This window comes from Gopherus evgoodei, chromosome 3, assembly GCF_007399415.2.
Source record: "Gopherus evgoodei ecotype Sinaloan lineage chromosome 3, rGopEvg1_v1.p, whole genome shotgun sequence".
NCBI classification, from domain to species: Eukaryota; Metazoa; Chordata; order Testudines; family Testudinidae; genus Gopherus; species Gopherus evgoodei.
Genome location: NC_044324.1, coordinates 86,419,124 through 86,441,779, shown reverse-complemented (window position 1 = coordinate 86,441,779; position 22,656 = coordinate 86,419,124). Strand labels below are relative to the sequence as shown.

The window sequence follows — 22,656 nt, the reverse complement described above, 5'->3', positions numbered from 1 at the left end:
TATCTAACCTAAATATTCCTTGCTACAATTTAAGCCCATTACATCTTGTCCTGTCCTCAGTGGATAAGGAGAAAAAAATGTATCATCCTTCTCTGTATAACACCCTTTTATATACTTTAAAACTTACTTGAAGACTGTTATCATGTCCCTCCTCAGTCTTCTCTTCTCCAAAACAAGTAAACATAGTTTTTTCAATCTTTCCTCTTAGGTCATGTTTTCTAGACCTTTAGTCATTCTTGTTGCTCTCCTCTCGACTTTCTCCAATTTGTTCACGTCTTTCCTGAAAGGCAGTGCCCACACTACTCCAGCTGAGACCATATCAGTGTTGAGTATAGTTGAAGAGTAGAGTAGCACTGGTAAGACTGCTTCTGGAAGACTGTGTCCAGTTGTGGTGTCCACAATCTAAGAAGGATGTTGATAAATTGGAGAGGATTCAGAAAGAATCCTGAGAATGATTAATAGATTAGAAAACCATGCCTTATAGTGATGTGCTTAAGCAGTGCAATCTATTTATCTTAACAAAGAGAAAGTTTAAGAGGTGACTTGATTACAGTCTATAAGTACTGTGACAAAGTTCCTCCTTTACCTTCGTGGGTCCTGCGCTTATTGGCAGATTTGCTCACCTCAGGGATCTTCCCCTCTGGTGGAACCCACAGTCTGGGTCAACTCCTCCTGTGTCTAATCAGCGGTTGCGAGGTTTGGGGGAACCCGGGCCTGCCCTCTACTCCGGGTTCCAGCCCAGGGCCCTGTGGATTGCGGCTGTCTATAGTGCCTCCTGTAACAGCTGCATGACAGCTACAACTCCCTGGGCTACTTCCCCATGGCCTCCTCCAAACACTTTCTTTATCCTCGCCACAGGACCTTCCTCTTGATGTCTGATAATGCTTGATTGTCTGATAATTCCTCAATCCTCCAGTAACACACCCTCTCAGTCTCAGCTCCTTGCGCCTCTTGCTCCCAGCTCCTCACACGCGCTTCCTCTCCTCTGGCTCCTCTCCGCCTGACTGGAGTGAGCTCCTTTTTAAACCCAGGTGCCCTGATTAGCCTGCCTTGATTGTCTGCAGGTGTTCTAATCAATGTAGCTCTCTCCACTGCCTTCTAGAAAACTCTTAGTAGGCCCCTGGTGTCTTGATTAACCTGGAGCAACTACCAGTTGGTTACCATGGTACTAGGGATTCGTTTAGCCCGGGACTAACATACCTGTTCCTCAGTACTTTACTGTAGCCGTCTGGCCTTGCCCCATCACAGTACCTACATGGGGAATAAATATGTGATAATAGCTCTTCAATTTAGCGGAGAAAGGTATAGGTTAGAAGTTGAAGCTAGACAAATTCAGACTGGAAATAAGGCATAATTTTTTAACAATGAGGGTAATTAACCATTGGAAAAAACTACCAACAGTCCTGGTGGATCCTCCATCACTGGCAATTTTTAAAACAAGATTGGATGTTTTTCTTAAAAATATATGTTCTAAGAATATTTTTGAGAAATTCTATGGCATGTGTTATACAGGAGGTCAGATGGTTAATCACAACAGTCCCTTCTGGCCTTCAAATTTATGAATCTATTAATGTTAACTCATAAAGTAAGTCACTTGTTTGTAAGTGCTGTTCTTTTTCAGCGGATACACTGTAGCCTTCCTACTAAGGTAAGAGGTTGAATCTCCACTTTAAAGGCAAAACAGAACTCAACCGTAATTATGAAGTCACAACACAATATTATAAAGTATAACCATGGCGAAAACAAGAGATTCCCAAAATGTAAGTGAGAAGTAGGCCTTGCCCTCTAAGGTCCAAGATATTAGACTCTAACACTTCAATGTCACATGTAAGTCATTTTAGAGCTCCTAAAATGGTGTTAATTATGCAGTTGCTCTTCCACCTAAGCCTATTCAGTTGGACTTGAGTTACAAGTGGCAAGATATGAAAACTGTACCAAGAAAAATTTAAAAACTCTCCAGAATATTTCTAAAATGACAGATTTCAAAGTAATCATAATGGCTCCTATGGCTGGGTCAGTTTTATAAGCGTGTGTATGTTTGTTTTCAGTATGTAAACGGCATACTTTATTTGAAAATATGTACTGAAACTGTCTTGAAAGTGCATGGGTAGAAGCTTCTGCCACTGCCATTTCTTCCCATGTTGCATTACTTCCTCTTTTAAATATATGTATTAAAATAGCATCGGGGGAGTTCTATATCTCTCTCTATAAAAACTACTAAGGAAAGAAGATAATTTTAGATCAAATTCCCAAGGGTAGAAGACAACATCCACTTTGACAGCTAAAAGGTGCCAGACCCTGTAGAACAATTCCTGTTTCCTGTTTGAGCAGGAAGCCATCAGTCAATTTGAGGAAACCACTATTTGTGGCACATAAGAAGAAAAGCTGACACTTTCAGTTCCCATTCCCCAGATTAGAACCGTCTGCGAATCAGCCAGTTGTCTCTAGAGTTCAGAATCTCTAGTATGAATGGCTGAGAGAAGCAACTCTGTCCATTCACATCAAGACCCAGCAGACTTTGAAGGCATAATAGGGCAGCATTTTGTGTCCTCTTGATGATTGACCTAAACCTCTATGACAGAAGTTTCTATTTCGATTCTCCCTGCCTTTCCCTTCAGATCTTTCTGGAAGTGACAGCTAGCTTGTCAAACCCCTCTGATGTTTGAGACTGATAATTAGCTTAACTTTCAATATGAGAGACAAGAGTCCCTGTCACCTACATAGACTCCACTCTACGAGAGATTTCTATCTAGCTTTACTACTATTAATCATGGAGGAGCCAGGAGAGCCCTGAGAGAAATATAGGACATCACTGGTCTCTCTGATGTAGCACAGGAGGAGCAACTGAAAGGGTTGGCGGAGAGCCAGGAAGAGAAGAGGCAACTCCCTGCTGCCTTGCACCATCTGCCCTCAGCATCAGTAGACCAACCTAGAGAAGGGGGCACCTGGGACATAGGAGGCACCACAAAATAAGATACATATCAAAGAAAAGGAAGAAGCCTCGCTTGGTCAGAGAGAAAAAAGAGGAACCTGAGGAGGGAAGGAAAATGAAGACCCCCAGTGGCGACAACAGAGTGGACCCTATCCAAAAAAATTGGGATTAGAAGGCAGAATCTATATATAGCTTGCCTTTCCCCCTTGCCAACCACTGACGGAGAAGCAGCCACTCGGTGCCCCTTGAGAATTCCTTAGAGGGGGCATTGTCACCTGAAGTGAGCACTGAGGTGCTCGTATAGGAGGCGTTCCTGGGGAAAAGAGGAATAGTCAAAATCAATATCAGAATCAAAATACTACCCTGAAATCTGAATATCAACTTAGTACAAATGTTTGCTCATCCCTAGTGACTGATACTATCTTACTCTGCACCAGCTTTATTACAGAGTGAGCCAGAAGTCCCATATATCGAATGTCTACAGTTGATCTTTATAGCAAATGAACTTTCCGTCCCTTGGATGTTTTCTAGTCAAGCTGTGTGACATGAAGGCCAAAATAGTGCTGTAGTACACCTCGTTAATTGTTACTGTGATTATTTATATAGCATCATTGGAGCATTTGGCACTTTAAGACAAGAAGCACTTAAAAGGCTTACAAGCAAATGCCTTAATCCTGCATGAAGAGCCATATGAGTGCAGCCCATATCTGTGTCGGCTAGGGGCCAAAATAGTGCAGGATCAAGGCCAACATATGATTATGCAGATTTTCTACTTTCTTCCTTTATTTCACTGTCATTCTTTATAGCAAAATCAAGAATAATACATATTCTCTATACTCCCAGGTTACTCCATTCAGTCTATCTTCTCTTCCATATCAAAAAAACCAAAAGATGCTTTCATGTATCTTTTAATTTACTATAAACCTTTTGTTTTACTCTACTGCAAGACAATTTCTTGCATGATCTGTGTCACTTTCATCTCATGCTATTCTTTTTTTAAAATCTCATAAATGTCATTAAAATATCCAGCTTCATCATGAAATCTTTGTGAAGTTAAAATGAGATGCTTCAGCGACCAGATTTATTCATGTGCAATTTTTCACTCTGAAACAACATTCTTAATCTAGCATAACCTGTTATCAGCTGTAAGATATTTATAAAATTATATACTTAAAGGTTTGGCTAACAAGAATTAAAATTATAATGCACCATGTATTTCAGCAGGCTGTTATAACATTGTAAATGACTTATGGGACAAAAGATCAGGTCATTTAGAAGAATTGTTTTCTGGAGCAGATTAAAAACCATCAAGTTTAACTCTGCCAAATATTAATAACTCATGAGTTGGTGTTGAGTGAGGTGAAAGGGAAAGAGAAAATGGTGAGATACAGGAGATCTGATTAAACAAATAATAAGTAATAGTAGTAATTATACTTGGAAATAAATCTGTTGAATTTTTTTCTAATTTTTAGCTACTAGGTTTTATATATGGCTAATTTGGAGGAAACTGAATGACTCAATTTTTATCTTGAGTATTTACAGGAATTTCAATTTCCATTGAGTATCAAGCATGTGTATGTTTTACACTTAGCTAAAAATGAAAATGTGTGTAGGTTTCCAAGGTTGCAAATTAAACTAGCAAACTTTACCATTGTCCCAGCTCCTTCACAATGTCACTGTCTTGTTTTTACATCAAGACCGAGATGCTGTGAATAAATTGTATGGGTAAAGGAGCAAAATATTAAAGAGGAAAGAGGACTTCCTATGTGGATTCCTAGTAATAATCTGGAGCCCACAATCCCCCCCACACAGGTTTTTGGTACCCCATAGGGGATATCTGTAAGTTGGCCTCTGTCAATTTCTATGAGATTGTCATAGTATAATTCCCCACTTTGAACCTTAGCGCCCAAAAGATGGGGTACCAGCATGAATTCCTCTAAGCTCAATTACCAGCTTAGTACTTGTAGCGCTGCCACCAACCAGGAATTCCAGGGCATGGTACACTCTGGTCCCCTCAAAACCTTGCCCGGGACTCCCAAGACCCAGGCCTTCTTGATCTTAACACAAGGAAAGGAAAACCTTTCCCTCACCGTTGCCTCTTCCAGGCTTCCCCTCCCTGGGTTACCCTGGAAGATTACTGTGATTCAAACTCCTTGAATCTTAAAACAGAGAGGAAAATGCACCTTCCCCCCTCCTTCTCTCTTCCCCTCCCAGATTCTTCCTGAGAGAGACAGTAATCCTAACACAGAGAGAAGTTAGCTTTTCTCTCCCCCTTTCCTCCTTTCTCCCCACCAGCCTGGTGGATCCAGACCCAGTCCCCTGGGGTCTCTCACCAGAAAAAAAAAAACAATCAGGTTCTTAAACAAGAAAACCTTTTAATTAAAGAAGGAAAAAACAGTAAAAATTATCTTTGTAAATTTAAGATGGAATATGTTACAGGGTCTTTCAGCTATAGACACTGGGAATACCCTCACAGCCTAAGTATTCAAGTACAAATTAAAATCCTTTCAGCAAAATATAAATTTGAACCTTCCAACCAAATACACATTTGCAAATAAAGAAAACAAACATAAGCCTAACTTGCTTTATCTACCTAGTACTCACTCTTCTGAACTTATAAGAGCCTGTATCGGAGAGATTGGAGAGAAACCTGGTTGCACGTCTGGTCCCTCTGGTCCCCAGAGTGAACAACAACCAAAAACTAACAGCACACACAAAAACTTCCCTCCCTCAAGGTTTGAAAGTATCCTGTCCCCTGATTGGTCCTCTGGTCAGGTGACAGCCAGGCTCACAGATCTTAACCCTTTACAGGCAAAAGAGACATGAAGTACTTCTGTTCTATTAATTCTTACTTATCTGTTTATGACAGAGATCTTCTTAAAAAAAAGGGATCCTTCAGTTCATTCTATGAACTCTTTCTCTCTTTACCCATCTGCCCCGTTCCCCAACTCTCAACAAAAATGTGCTTTATTTTAGGTAAAAACAAATGTTTACAATTGTCAACAAAAGTAGATTACAAAAAGAAAACCAACTCAACATATTGGAAGCATAAAGTCATGCTCATATAAGCAAAAGAATAACTGCTATTCACACAGTTGGTGGCTATCCTTCGATACGAGCATGATGTCTGCCATAGGGAAAAGTCATTGATGAGACTCAAGATGGCTGAGGAGTCCAATCTGTGCTGTATAGGTTTTTCCACATATGTGACAGATGGTTGCTTAGAGAGAGCACAGCTGCTGGCCAGGATGCTGTATGTTTTCCTTTTCCCTCTGCCATTTCTCAGTATCTTGAGCGAGACGATTATCTTCAAAATGGGCTGAGGCTTAATGTATGATGCAATGCCACTGCAGTCTATTGCCAGCCAGCTCTTCCCAATTCGTGAGGTCAGTGCCTCTCTTCTTAAGATATATTTTCAGGGTGTCCTTTTGGTGTTTCATAGAATACATTGCTCTACAGCCAAAATGCTTCTGAAATAAATGTAGTCCAACTTTACTAATTCTGGGTCACTGAGAACGAAAATGATGCTTAAAATTGTTGATTGGCTCTAGTTTTCAAGATTTGCTATTGGGTCAGTATATACGACCCTTGACTTGGGAATGGCGAAGAATAAGTGAGTTATAAAGGGAAGGGATCTCAATTTAAACCAGAAATGACTAAAATACATCTTTGACTGGATCTATGAATAAATCTATGACTGGGTTTGGACAGTACTTGCTTTTTAGGCAAAAAAAGGAATGATGCAATCTGAAGCTGGTATTGCGTCATACATGATATGAATTGCATCCTGTTATTCCTAGAAGTCATGGATGATGCAATCATAACGAAGCTTACATCACTCTGCTGAACAAATTGCCCTATATCAGCTCTAGAAATCATACAGTGTCGTGCTCTCTTATTTGCCAGTGTTTGATTTTGCAAAGGGACACATTTCTGTTTAGCCAAAGTGAGCAGAGATGCCTCGTACTTGTGTGAACAGTGCAGATAACTTCTGCTATGTTTGTGGTGAAGTGACTTTTGCATCACAAAAGCGCAGTATAACCACTATTCTTAAGAAAGCCTATCACCTTTCTTTTGGCTGCAAAATTGCAGATCAGGACAAGAGGTGGGCCCCACACGTATGTATGCTGCAACACTTGTGCAACAAATCTTCGCCAGTGGTTGAACAGGAAAAGGAAATCTATGCCTTTTGCAGTGCCAATGATTTGGAGAGAGCCAACAGATCATACCAGCAATTGTTACTTCTGCATGGTGCCTCCAGTTGGGAAAGGTGTGTCAAAGAAGAAAAAGTGGACTGTGCATTATCCAAACATTCCATCAGCTTTACGCCCAGTACCCCACGGAGAAGGGCTGCCAGTTCCTGATGCACCAGAATCATTCTCACTTGAGTCAGACAAGGAAGAGGAAGAGGATGAAACTTCTGGTCCTGAACCATTGTCACAGGACCCACATTTTCTCCCATCCTCCTCCTCTGAACCACACCTCCTAACATAAGGTGAACTGAATGACCTTGTCAGGGATTTGGAACTACCCAAGAGTAAGGCAGCGCTGTTGGGCTCCAGACTACAGCAGTGGAATCTCCTGGCAGGCTATCAGGGCAAATGGAGCCCATCAATGCTTGCAGACTATTGCTGGACAGTGACAAGAGATGCTCCATTTAATGAATACAAGAGACAAGCCAAGAAGCGCCGAGTAGACACTGAATAGGACTAAACTATGTACATAATAGTTTTTTGCCTTTTGTTTCACAATAAATTTTATTTATATAACCCTTTTGCTGATTTTTAAAGTGTTACATAAACAGGACAGGTGAAATATTATCATGTAAAGCAACCATAAACACATGAAAAGACCTAGGTTTACAATTTATGATTAGAACTCTACTATCTACACAATATACATAGACATAAAATGTAAAAACTTAAATATCTTAGAAACAGTAGCCAATCAGTTGTTTTAATTGTCATATTTGAATTCAGCACATCAAAATACATAATAAATATCACATTTTATCTCTGAAGCAGACTTCTCAAAAATTGTAGACCAATGATATCAGGGTTGGAAGGGACCGCAGGAGGTCATCTAGTCCAACCCCCTGCTCAAAGCAGGACCAATTCCCAACTAAATCATCCCAGCCAGGGCTTTGTCAAGCCTGACCTTAAAAACCTCTAAGGAAGGGAATTCCACCACCTCTCTGGTAACCCATTCCAGTGCTTCACCACCCTTCTAGTGAAAAAGTTTTTCCTAATATCCAACCTAAACCTCCCCCACTGTAACTTGAGACCATTGCTCCTTGTTCTGTCATCGGGTACCACTGAGAACAGTCTAGATCCATCCTCTTTGGAACCCCCTTTCAGGTAGTTGAAAGCAGCTATCAAATCCCCCCTCATTCTTCTGTTCTGCAGACTAAACAATCCCAGTTCCCTCAGCCTCTCCTCATCAGTCATGTGCTCCAGCCCCCTAATCATTTTTGTTGCCCTCCACTGGACTCTTTCCAATTTTTCCACATCCTTCTTGTTGTGTGGGGCCCAAAACTGGACACAGTACTCCAAACGAGCCCTCACCAATGTCGAATAGAGGGGAATGATCACATCCCTCGATCTGCTGGCAATGCCCCTACTTATACAGCCCAAAATGCCGTTAGCCTTCTTGGCAACAAGGGCACATTGTTGACTCATATCCAGCTTCTCATCCACTGTAACCCCTAGGTCCTTTTCTGCAGAACTGCTTCCTAGCCATTTGGTCCCTAGTCTGTAAGAGTGAATAGGATTTTTCAATCCTAAGTGCAGGACTCTGCACTTGTCTTTGTTGAACCTCATTAGGTTTCTTTTGGCCCAATTCTCTTAATTTGTCTAGGTCCCTCTGTATCCTATCCCTACTCTCCAGTGTATCTACCACTCCTCGCAGTTTAGTGTCATCTGCAAGCTTGCTGAGAGTGCAGTCAATGCCATCCTCCAGATCATTAATGAAGATATTGAACAAAACCGGCCCCAGGACCAACCCTTAGGGCACTCCGCTTGAAACCGGCTGCAAACTAGACATGGAGCCATTGATCACTACCCGTTGAGCCAGATGATCTAGCCAACTTTCTATCCATGTTATAGTCCATTCATCCAGCCCATACTTCTTTAACTTGCTGGCAAGAAGACTGCGGGAGACAGTATCAAAAGCTTTGCTAAAGCCTCTGTCTCCGATAGGTCCTCTTACCATGACTAAATTGACAAAAGAGAACTTGCTTCGGAAAATGAGTATCAGCCATCCACACACAATGATGAGCCCAGTGAAGCTGATGTTTCATAATCTTTGCCTCAACACTGATGGTTTAGCTGCAGAGAGAACTCTGGCATTGGTGTGACAATCTGCCCATCTGATATGGAGAATCTTCATAAGGCAACGCTGTTAGTATCATTCCAGACAATTAAGATGGCTTTAGTATGTCACCCATGTCTCTCACTCATAAAGAAGAGTGAGGATGATTACTGCATTGAAGACCAGGATCTTCATTTCAATCTGCAGATCTGTCAATAAATTCACAACAGTAAAGCAATCTTCCGAAGCACAACGGATCCTATGTTCAATCTCCACCTCAAGATTGGCTGTCTGGGAGAGGTGGCTACCAAGTTAAGGAAAATACCCAACATTTTCCAGGGGTTCACCACCGATGACAATTTGGGGGTAAAGGGGTGCAGCTTGTGCTGGGGCAGGCTGGTCTTCCCAATGTTAACTGAATGATAGGCACCTGATAAAAGATCTAGCGTGGATTGCAAGTCAGCCTCAGTGTGCATGAGGGTAGCACAGTCATCAATATACTCAAGATTGGTAATAATAGTCCTGATTACCTTAGGTTTAGAATGAGGACACCACATGTTAAAGACCTGCCAATTTGCACATCTGTCTCACAAGTCCAAGTGCAAGACGACCAACACACAGCCACCGCCTGCATGCAGATTTGTGACTAGGGACTCCCAGAGATTGCTACTCCTGGCCCTATCACCACAGGACTTTTAGTGTGAGATGTTAACACCCTTGGCAGAGGCCTACATATGAAAACTTTTAATGTGGGTGAGCCAGTGCACCTGCAGCAGCCTTACGAAACTTAGCAGGAAGGAGGTCTGGATCCAGTAGAAGGGAAGTCTGAGAAACCAGAGGTCTCCGTCTTGCTGCAGCCCTCATTTGCCTTCACAGCCACAGAGAACTGACAGGTCCTCAAATACACCTGTTCCGCCATTGGGGTCTGTTAACACAATAGACAAGCTAATTAGGTATCACTTTGTTGCCCATGTACATTAGCTATTGTGAATTGGGGGGTGAGGCAAGTGCATAGGTAAAGATTAAGTAAGAGTAGCAACAAGAAGAAAAGAGAGAAGGAAAGGAAGAAAGAAGAGTGGGAAAAGTGAAGTGGCCATTAGAGGTCTGACTGTCTGGGAAGAGCGTTTGATGTAGCTACCCTTTGATAAGTGAGAGTTACAGGCTAAGACATACTTTGTACAATCTATAAGCAGGAAAATTATTAATTTACCAGTAAGTTGATTTTTGAAATGGCGATCTTCTCCTTGATAAATACTGACGGTATTTCCTCCTTCCATATAACTAGAAATGTGTGTGTAAACAAACACACTGGCTCGTAGGATGTCTTGTTAATCCTTTCAAATTTGGTTTCCAGCATCATCAGACTTTCTATAGCAAAAAAATGCAAATCAGCTTGGGGGTTCTTATGAGAAGATCATAACAGTGTCAACGTTGATAGCTTTGCGTTTACGGGTATATTTATAGGGCAAATGGAAACATTTCAGACTTACTCCCCCAAAAGATTCCTAGCATGCAGAATATTAACTGCAGGACATATTCCCACATCTTTCATGAGAAATGGGGCAAAACCTAGGCCATTCAGGGCAACATTTTAAATATTTTTATATATGTCAGTGATTCTATCACCCTGGTCTGAAATAAAACCTGTTGAAATTGCAATGTAATCTACTAATGTAAGATGTGTGTCTGACCATGACTGAAATCAACTTGTGTGTTTTTAAACTCAGCATTTCTCCGGAATCAGAGTAATTTAATTGAAATAGCTCAGCAAGTGTAAATAACTCCTTTGTTTAAAGAAGATTTCACTGTTTAGTTTGCCTTAAGTAAATGCTGCCTTTTGTTTGTCTGTAAAACATTTGATTAAATGTACGGGCTAATATACACAGCTCCTCATTATTCCACTAGTGGGCTGTAAAATGAGCTAGAAGTATTGCAAGTAAGTACACTCTTGAGGAAGCATCAAACAATGTCATTTGTCTTGAAAAAACACAAATATGTCTGAGGCATGTTCTTTAAAAGGAGCCTGCAGGATTCTAGTATCAAAACTAAGAATCTAAATTTTAAAAATGTATGGGAACTGTCCAGTACTACCAGACATTCCAAATTAAAATGATTACTGAACATTCCTGCTCTTTTTTTAAACAATTTTCCAAATTTTTAATGGAATTTCAAATTTCTTACCTAATTGTTGCTTTTGAAAATACATCTTTACATGAAATTAGCACAAAGAATCTGATATTATTGTTGTTGTTGTTTAAGGGGTTCTGCAGTTTGCAAACCAATAAAGGTATTTTAGCAAAATCCATTACCAACTGAAATGTCCCAGTAAATTCTAATAATTGTTGTAATGTACTGTGCACAGTGTGGAAACTGTATTACATATTTAAATATTTGTATTCACTATAAAAGTGTTATATTGAAACTAAACAGTCCTATTTTGACTGTGTTCTTTTGAGTTCTCAGGTACTCTTTTGGTCCAACAAGAAAAAACTTAGGCACACCGTTACAAAGACTTACACATATGCTTAATTTACGTGTTGTGAGCAGTTTCACTGACGTGAGTGGGACTGCTCACTGTGCATAAAGTTAAGCACAAGTACCCATCTTTGCAGAATTGGTCCTCAGTCATGCTACTTAAACATACATTCTATTTTGATTTCCAGTTTCTATTAAAAAATCAACTAAATAAAAATTAGATATGGGCCTGGAAATTAGTAATGGCCCATTTATAGTATTGAGAGGCAATGTTGTCTGAATGAAGAGGTGGTTAGGAGTCAGGAATCTTCTGAGCTTAAATCCCAGTTCTCACACTGACTTTTAGCAAGTCATTTTACCTCTGGCCTTCATTTTCGTCATCCATGAAATGGAACTAATACTAGTAGCTAATGCAATGAACTATCATTAAATATTCATTTTGGGGACAAACTTCTAATATTCATTTAATTTATTTGAATTAGAAGTGTTTTCAGTAATTCTGCAAGTGTACAAACTCTTTCTTATACAGAAACTTTCAAAAACAATATTGAATTTAGCTGTAACTTTTCATCCCTTTGAAGCAAATCCTTAGATGTGTACCTTACAGACAATGCTTGGACTGTACTCTAAGTCACATTCTAGGCTGCCCTAGTGCCCCAAACCAGTGATTTGTTTTTAAAAGCAAACTTGGAAATGGAGCACTGCTGTTACATTTTGGGATACATTTTAGTGATGATTTAGCACCTAATCCAACTCTCATTAAAGTCAATAGAAAGACTTCCATTGACTTCAATAGGAGGTGAGTTAGACTCACAGTCAAATTTTATGTGCAGTAAGTCCCTGTACATTTAACATTAAAGAAACGTCATTAGTTTGTATCTAGAACACGAAAGAAGAGGTAGTTGCAACTGTATTCCTGTATTTAATGTCTTGTTTGTTTAGGCAATGCTGGATGTTGCAGCAAACCAGGGTTGGTTAGTGACTGCTCTGAATATAACCAGTCTGGTGCAGATGATTATCCAAGGCCGATGGAAACATGACTCTTCCCTGCTTACTTTGCCCAATGTAGAACAACACCATCTTCACCTTTTTAGGTACGTAATTATTCAAAATGTTTATAGTTCTTTCCGACTTCATTTTCTCATATTGATTGTCATTGTGTCCTGGGATGTTAATAATATAGCAGAAGCTAAGCCCATCCCACTCCTGCTATTTCTCTCCCAGCAACTTGTTTCTTTTTGTTTGTTTGTTTTAATTATTTCTAAGTTCACCCACCTCTGCAGAGTTCATTAAATAGTTCAGGCAACCCTGGATTGTATTTTAAAGGAGGGTGATTTAAGACAGTGAAACAGTGGATGAATTTTTTGAAGGATTCCCAGTTCCACCAAATCTAACTCTGTTTATATATTGCATCTTTACTTTGGTCCACCATAAAAGTATACCCATACATGGCCTATCTCAACTTTTCCATGCAGTACTGTACATCAAACTGATGTACTGCACAGATAATGTAATAATTAACACAATGCAAAAATAAATTACTGGTATTTAGTATCAGAGGTCAGTGTTGAGTCTTAATATCAAAGTAAAGAAAACAAATATTCAGTATCTCCAAAGAATTTCCTTTGCAGAAAATACTTTCTAAATAACTATACGAATGAGAATTTGAGTCTTCTGTATCAATTGAGGCTGCTTATCATACTGATAAGACTACTGCTCCTGTTTTACTCAGATTGGGGTTTTCCTATATATAAAGTGTAAATTGTAAACTGAAAATTATTAATGTTAAAGATTTTATTGAACAGTGAATATCTCTTTTCTGTTTATTAAAGAAGAATGGTAACTGTTTAATGATCTTTGACCCTGGGCTACCACACAATTGGTGTCACAATTGATGCCATTTTTAAATACTGTGTCCAGCGGCAGTTCCGACAGTCTTAATCAAACTTTCAGATTCTAGTATTTATAATTGATTAAGAAGAAAGATGCTTCATTCTCATCATGCAAACTTTCAAGACAATAATCTGAGCAAAGAGGGTCAAGCACTTCTATGTAATTTCTTTCTTTCTTTCTTCTAACCACCCTTTGCAAATCTCTCTCTGTATAATAATTTGTTCATTCCGCACTGGAAATATGTTTTGTTGTCTTTATCAGGAAGTGGAACCAAGAAAAAAGGAAGGGCTTGTGTGGAGTTTACCATGGAGGTTACCAAGAACCTATTGAGTGTCTTCCTGAATTGATTGCTGTCTCTGAAGGAAAAGAAAACATTTTTGCTTCCATTGTAGACCGTGACTTGCAAGCTGTACACATTACACAGGTAATGCATTCTAGAATGATTTCAGAGTTCATTGTAAATGTGATTGGGAAGGAAAAGTTGATCGGAGAAGCAAATATCACATTATTTTCTTTCCAAAAATGCATATAAACTGCAACACATTGGTATTCTAATTTAAAGAAAGACCTCATTTTACAAGGGTTTCTTTCCACCCACCCACCCTCCTTCTTTTCTAGTTATTTTGCCCCCTTCCTGTTATCCAGCAACACCAATATGGTTCATAGCTGATGTTAATGCTGCTCCTTGGCCTGTTGGAGGTCTTTCCCTAGAACATTCAATCTGCTGATAGTTACTCACCTTTTTTGTAGGCAGCTATGCAGTAAGAATACATGCATTACAAATATCATTGTAGCTGGTTCCTGGAATATTCTTTCAAACAGAATATTTTTTGGTAATATAGTTGGTAGAAGATCCAATGTTCAGTTTCTGTTTGGAAGAGGAAAAGCATATATGTTTTCCCCTCTTCTCAGAGAGAAAAAACTTTAGTCTCAAAGTATTTAAGATACTATTGCTTTAAGCTGTTTCCAGTCTAAAGCATAGCACCATAGTATTCATCACATGAGTGTATTGATTGCAAATACACACATAAAGGAAGAAAACATCAAAAATGTGTGTTGTGGATTTTTTAAAAATTCTTCATAATTGAAAGTGAAATACTGAACTTGACTGTTCAGATTCTGTTAAATCTAACACTGGCGTGCAAACAAAAAGGAAAGTATTTAAATGTCCATAACAGACATCTGCATTTCTAACTAAATTACCATCAAAATTTTGAATAAAAGAAAGTTATTTAAATCAAAACAAGGCCTCTTTTAACAACAACAGATTTCTAACATAATACACATTGATTTCAGTCCAAGTTTCAGATGTGATGAAAAAATAGAACATTGTTATAATTAATTCAGGGAGAACTCAGAAGTAAACTTACTTAATTTATTTGCATAAATTGCCATTCTGTTATCTTTAAAAGCAAATGCAAATTGGCTCTGTCTGATATGATGATGGTTATTTGGCTCAAAAGTGCTTCAATTTGCGTAGCAATCTGGTGTCGTCTCTGCAGTGAGGCGATCCCAGGTAACATACAAATCCTGAATTATTCCAGAAATTAGTATGTTTAAAGCATCAATTTAAGTGCTAATTGCAATAGTAATGAGAAAAAGCAGTACTACTGTGAGATTTGCATCTACTGCCCCATCAGTATGCCTGGAACGGCTGCTGACTGGCAGAGGATTTAGCTGCTAATTAAATAATTGTATGCATGGCAGTGTTCTCATCTGATTCAATAGATGAAGATTAATCCTCAGATAAATATGTTTGGCTGGTATTGAAATGTCTTAGCAGTTTCTTAAAAAATAACTTGTGTATGTGATGTGTACATACCGAGTGTTTGGGGAAGGAGATGTAAATATAGATACGTATAGAGAGGGGATATATGATGTGTTACAGTGTAAAGGAAAAGTTTCAGTCACATGAGTTTGGGATGGCCACATAACTCATGTATGATAGAAGTGTGACCGAATCATGCAGGCCATCTCAAATATTGGCTGATAAAACCTTTATCCTGTATCATTATGTATTCTGTACATACAACACATCTTTCACAGAACAACTATTTCAGAAATGGTTTAGTGATTTTTGGGGTTTCTTAATTCTATTGGGATAATTTTTGGCACTCCATCTGTAAAGTCAAGAGTCTTAGTTATGCACAGGGGTCAAAGGAAAAGAAAAAATACTAATTGTACAACACTTCTTAAAAAGACCAAAAATACAGAGCTCTTGCTTCTGGCCAGGATGGATTGTGAGTTCATAATAGCACTTAAACCTGCCATTAATGCAGAACCAAATAGTGACCAGCCTGAGCTTTAGATGATTGAAATTTGGGGGGGAAGGGAAGAGGAAGAAAACTCTACATCTTGGGAAAAAGAAGAAGATTGATAATTTTTAAATGGCAGCTCTTGAAGCTGGATTTGAAATGCTAGAATAAATCCTGGAGATAAGGATTATTGGTAAAAGTGCCAATGATGACATCAAAGGTTCATGAAAAATTACAGTACAATTTTTTATGTGGTTATCACTGTCATATATGAGGTAAGTGCATGTGTTAGTGGGTGCAGGTATTGTACATGTGCATATATATACACACAAATATACATGTTTGTCATATGTATATATAATATATGTGTAAAAGTGTGTGTAATTTTGCATAGCTAAAAACAAAGTAAAATTTTCAAAAGCATATGAGTGACTTAGGAGCCTAAGTTCCATTTTGAAAAGTGATTTACGCACTTAGGATCCTGAGTCTCATTGAAAGTCCTAAGTGCCTAAATCTCTTTTGAAAATGGGACTTCTATTTCACTTAGACACTTTTGAAAATGGGACCTATTAGCTGTACAGAATAGATCTGAATGTTAGCTAATGCCAAAAATATTTTTTCTAATGAAAAATGGTACTCCACCAGACAAAAAGAAGAGTTGCCTTGTTAACACCAGATAAGAGAGATAGAAAAGCAAGTGATTTCTCAATTCATATCAAAAGTATCTACTTCACAACCTAGTATTAGCTACCTTCAGTCTGGAATTTATTTTTTTATGGCCCTGTCCCCCCTTTTTAGCAACCACCACTTGGTATTTTTCTTGAGCATTATTTGAATCTCTTCACATCACATGACTGACACAGATGGCATGCTACAGTTGACAATTATCTCAATGATCTAGGAGCTAATCTTGTAGCTGAAACTGAACTTTGTCATTTTGTTCATGATCTGTTATTCCACAGGCTTGGAATTTCTTGTCCCATTTGCCAGTTATAGATGTTAGTTTGAGCATCAAAGGATGTTGGGATGAGTCATCTCAGGAGCAGAATGAGCTGCCTATCCCTACTTTGGCAACAGATGCGCGGGATGACAAAAAGTGGATCAAGTTACATGCTGATCAAGAATATGTCCTCCAGATAAATTTGCAGAGAGTCCAGATGAGGCATCACAAGGTAGAATATTCATAATTTTCATTCTGTAATGCACCAGCTTCTGATATTCAGCCACTCAGTTACTGGAAGTATAGTGTACCATATAGTGTACCATACAGTAAGTTTCTGTTGGACTATTAACGCTTTCATATAAATCATTAGTTCTGTGGTAGTTTCTCTGGCAGCCTGTCTCAAAGACAGGAAATGTTAGTAGTGAGGCTGGTAATTTTTCCAGAACTGTAGGATAATGGCTCAAATATATGGAATATTTTATTTGTTTGGTTTTGCCTCGCTAATTGGTTGAAAATCCTAAATGAATCAATATTTTCTTCATTTTTCTGACATTTGGATTAGTAACTTGATTTCCTAGGGTCATAATAACTGTGTTTAGTTTTGTTTTTAAAGCATTATGACCCTTTGCTAAGTATTTCACTATTTTTCTGTAATGTGCTTAATAAAAAATTAACTTGCTTTCCATTTTAGTCTCTACTTTGGATTCTCCTTGTGAGCTTCCTCTCTCCATAACAAACATACAATGATGTCACTAAACTTCATTAGGCTTTGCCCCTTCCTTTTTACTCACTTACTCTACATTTACTAAAGTGTTCTGCACTCTTTGAAAATCAGGTCCTTTGAACTAATCTGAAGTTTGACACACAGAAATTGAGGTACCAAAATCATTCAGCACTTTTGAAAATACAAGCCATTTTCTTTTGGCTTTAAATCTCATACCCAAAAGCACAGCAGAAGATTAAGTGGTGCTGTAGCCCTTCCAACATGATTCGCTTTGCAGTTGTAGAATATCTGCATCCATCCATGTACCATCAGTGAGTTCAACATCTAGGAGAGCCTGAACCTTCAGACTCTCAAGACATTTTTTAAGTAAATGCTAAATAGTTGGACACCAGGGGTGAAATTCTAGCCCCATTGAAGTCAATGGCAAAACTCCCATTGACTTAAATGGGGCCAGGATTTCACTCTATTTTCTTTTGCTAATTATTTGGGGGGGGGAGCTGGAAGTAATGCAGTTGTAAAATAAAATGATTAGCAAAATTATTGTTCATAGTGTATGAGCAAAATAGTTCTTGAGTTTTCCTTTAGGAAAATTTGAGACAACTTTGTTCTTGTCACCGTAAGTGTAAAAGAAGATTAACAGAGGCATATATTTTAACATCAGGGTTGGGTTTATAATAGTATTAGAAGTTAACTTTCATTCATGCAAGAATTACTTAAAAAAAAAAAAGAAAAAAAAAGCCCGGACTGCAATGGCAGCATGATCAGTCTTTGTTTGAAGCTTCATTGCTCTGTTAGTGCTTTTTCTTCCCCCCCGTGGACCTTTAGTAAAACCTTTCCATCTACAATACACTAAATGAATGCTAATTGAGTGTGCATCATTATTAGTACATTCAACTTTCAGCAATAAAGTCGCTGTCTTAAAGAATCACTGAAATAATCTTCCGTTTTGCTACATCAACCTAAAATAAAGACTGCAAGTACTGTCATTGTCTTTATATTAATCTGGAACAATGTTGATTGATATTATTTACCGATGCTAGGAATACAATTAGCCATTCTTCAGAAAATAGCGTTCACTGTGTTTTAGATTAAATTATCAAAAGGAGCAGATTTTTCGTTCGTAATTTGATTTGATTAGAAAATAGAGAAACCTGTGCAATAATATTTGGAATAATATTTTGTTTTCTGTTGTGTATGTTCCTGTAGCTCACATTTTTTTCAAAAGGCTTTATCTAGAAAACTGATAAAAGTGTTCTAGTTCTGCTTCAGTTCTAGTTCTCTGTGCGAATTTATCATCTTGTACTTTATGGTGTGGTTACCATACAAAGACAAATGATGGTTTGGTTGGGAGATTCCCAGTTGCATTAACTTGTATTTTCTGCCTAACAGGGAAGGCAAGACAGTAAAGCAGTTGCTCCTCGATTCCCCAAAGCCAAAGACGAAGGGTGGTTTTTAATATTGGGAGAAGTGGATAAAAAAGAACTCATTGCCCTGAAAAGAGTTGGATATGTCAGATATCGAAATGCTGTCTCCGTTGCTTTTTATACTCCGGAAACTCCTGGAAAGTAAGATGAGCTTTGACTTAAAATTATCCAAATGTTTAAAATTAAATGTTGACTTATTTGAAAAAGAAACTGATGCTGTTGCTATGATATTTTAGGTATATCTACACATTGTATCTCATGAGTGACAGTTATCTTGGCATGGACCAACAGTATGACATTTATCTGAATATCAAACCACCCAGCATCTCAGCACAGATCAGCACTGAGGTCTCTGAAGCTGTGAGTCACTTGGCTCTGAAGTAATGTTACCTGAACAATCCGTTTGAAGGAAATGGTCTTGAAACCTGGATGTTCAGTCATTCTGGACAAGAGAGAAATTATATTTGCCTTAGTCGAATCAACTTCTAACCTCAAGACACCTAGGAAATTGAAAGTGACTGCTGTATTGACTCTACTAACACAGAGTTTGCCACAGTGGCCTTAGCCTTTTACAAAGTTTTGCCTTTTATTGTTCCATCTTTGTACGATTCTTAAAATGTAAAATTGATCTGTTGTATTATTAATGTAAATGCCATAACTGTATGTTGGCAGATCAAAATAAGAAAATAGCTATTTTAATTTCTATACATTTAGTGCTATCGTCTTCATTTGAACATGATTAATGTGTAGCCACTCTGTTGGTATTGTTTAAATGGTCTTTTTTTCTTAATTTATGAGGAGAATTAAAAACTTGAGCTAAGAACTGAGAGAAAACATTGCTGATACATGATAGTGTATAAAAGGACATATCTGTAAGAAATTTGTTCCACTAGACTTTTCAATGTAAGATGTATAGGATATTTCAGGGGTCGGCGCCCCATCAAGGTAATCCACTGGCAGGCAGTGAGATAGTTTGTTTATGTTGACCATCCGCAGGCACAGACCCTCGCAGCTCGCAGTGGCTGCAGTTCACCATTCCTGGCCAATGGGAGCTGCAGGAAGCTTCCTGCAGCTCCCATAGGCTGGAAACGGCAAACCACAGCCACTGCAGATAGTCAACATAAACAAAATGTCTCGCTGCCCGCCAGCGGAATACTGTAATGGGCCGCCTGCCAAAGGTTACCGACCCCTGGAATATATAGTGATAAAACTCAACTCTTGAACATACCCTATGTTTTGAAGGTGGTGAACATTTTCAAATACTTATGTTCATTATACATTTAATAAATCTGCTTGTGAAATCATGCCCAATCAAGCTGTTGATTTCAAAATGAACAAACATACAAATACAGGGCTTATGGATAGAAATGTCTCTTTTCACATTAATGTACCGATTTCCTGAATGTTAATGTCTTTCTGAATGAAGAATGAGTCACTGAGCTGCTCATTAGTTACTTTCTTTTGCCAATCTAGTGTAAAGCAGTCACTGCAGCTTACAAAAATAAATGATGGACACAATACCCCCAAAGGCAAATAGAATCTCATCTAGGTTTGTAAATAAAATACCTTGTTAAAAAGTGTTAAGATTGAGAGTGGTTCAGGAAAGCCTAGGCAACACAAAAAAGCCAATATTACACTTTTGTTACAAAAATTCTGTTCCTTTAAAAACACACACACGTGAATGTCTGAACACTCACACAATATACTTGCCTTTGATGTTTTGCTTAGACGTTGTCTGAATGGTATTTTGTCTTGTATTTAGATTGTAAGCTCTTTGGACCAGAGGCTGTCCCATGTGTCTGTATTACACCTCACACATTGGAGGATGCTGCGGTACAACTGATCTATAATCCTTCCTTCCTTCTCTTTTGGTTTTGCTTGTCATCTTGAATGAAGAGTTTTGCTGTTTCACTCATCAACTTTGCCTCACTGCTTTTATAAATATTTGGGAGCCATAGTGCCTCTTCTTTTTCTAATGTTTCCTGTGTGTTACAGCACAATCCATTTAATTATACCTTGTGCTCAAAATTTTCAAACCTGTGTCCCTAAAGTTAGGCTTCTAAATCCCATATTTATTAGAAGTAGCCTGATTTTCAAAGATATTGAGCTACTCCCACTTGGAGTCAATGCCTTTAAAACATCACACCACTTCTATTTAGGTGCCTAGATATGGATGGGGAAGCCTAACTTTAGGCACTCAGGTTTGAAACTGTCAGTCCTCACTTTCAGCTAAAAGTAAGTGGTATCCCCTGTGGTTTTGCTGTCACCTCCATTGTACTTCATGTGCCCAAAATGCAGTGAATGCAATGCAGTGAAGAGCTGCTGCCTGCCAGCTTCCTGAAGAAAATGATGCAGGCTGTGCTTTAGGCATGAGACTGTGCGTGCAGTGCAGTAAAGAGAAGATCAGCTGTTCTTGCAAATCCAAATGGCATTCTGTCATGGTATAATTCCCCACTCTGAACCTTAGCGTCCAAAAGATGAGGTACCAGCATGAATTCCTCTAAGCTCAATTACCAGCTTAGTACTTGTAGCACTGCCACCAACCAGGAATTCCAGTGCCTGGTACACTATTGGTCCCCCCAAAACCTTGCCCGGGGACCCCCAAGACCCAGTCCCTCTGCATCTTAACACAAGGAAAGTAAACGCTTTCCCTCACCGTTGCCTCTCCCAGGCTTCCCCTCCCTGGGTTACCCTGGAAAATCACTGTGATTCAAACTCCTTGAATCTTAAAACAGAGAGGAAAATTCACCTTCCCCCCTCCTTCTCTCTCCCCCTCCCAGACTCTCCCTGAGAGAGAAAGTAATCCTAACACAGAGAGAAAATAACCTTTCTCTCCCCCTTCCCTCCTTTCTCCCCACCAATTCACCGGTGGATCCAGACCCAGGCCCCTGGGGTCTCACCAGAATAAAAAAAATCAGGTTCTTAAACAAGAAAAGCTTTTAATTAAAGAGGGGAAAAAGTAAAAATTATATTTGTAAATTTAAGATGGAATATGTTACAGGGTCTTTCAGCTATAGACACTGGGAATACCCTCCCAGCCTAAGTATACAAGTACAAATAAAAATCCTTTCAGCAAAATACAAATTTGAACTCCTTCCAGCCAAATACACATTTGCAAACAAAGAAAACAAACATAAGCCTAACTCGCCTTATCTACCTAGTACTCACTATTCTGGACATATAAGAGACTGTATCAAAGAGATTGGAGAGAAACCTGGTTGCACGTCTAGTCCCTCTGAGCCCCCAGAATGAACAACAACCAAACACTAACAGCACACACACAGACTTCCCTCCCTCAAGATTTGAAAGTATCCTGTCCCCTGATTGGTCCTCTGGTCAGGTGACAGCCAGGCTCACTGATCTTGTTAACCCTTTACAGGCAAAAGAGACATGAAGTACTTCTGTTCTATTAACCCTTAACTATCTGTTTATGGCACATCCTCTAAAATTTAAGGGAGCGGGAGGAGGGGCAAGATTCTTATCCAGTGGTTCAAAGGTCTTCAGATAAATGGGCCCTTTCCTATATTCAGTTTACAACTAAACTGTAAATTTAATTTTTTTAAGAAAGTAAGACTATTTCTTTTTATTTATGAGTATTTTTAGGTATAATGTTAAATGAAATGTAATTATATGTTTCACTAATCCAATGCAACTTTATTGCATAAGACCTCAATCAGAGTGATAGCGACATCATTATGACA

At 38.7% G+C, this 22,656-nt stretch overlaps 1 protein-coding gene across 1 annotated transcript in view; it reads left to right on the top strand.

The window, feature by feature from the left end:
* The window catches only part of ASCC3 (activating signal cointegrator 1 complex subunit 3), a 544,482-nt gene extending 524,532 nt beyond the window's left edge, over positions 1 to 19,950 (top strand). The window contains exons 38-42 of the mRNA XM_030556009.1: positions 12,659 to 12,810; positions 13,871 to 14,033; positions 16,827 to 17,036; positions 18,921 to 19,096; positions 19,192 to 19,950. Coding sequence (XP_030411869.1) covers positions 12,659 to 12,810; positions 13,871 to 14,033; positions 16,827 to 17,036; positions 18,921 to 19,096; positions 19,192 to 19,339 — 849 coding nt within the window. The 3' untranslated portion in view covers positions 19,340 to 19,950. The remainder of the gene's footprint in view (positions 1 to 12,658; positions 12,811 to 13,870; positions 14,034 to 16,826; positions 17,037 to 18,920; positions 19,097 to 19,191) is intronic.
* Positions 19,951 to 22,656: the final 2,706 nt, after the last annotated feature.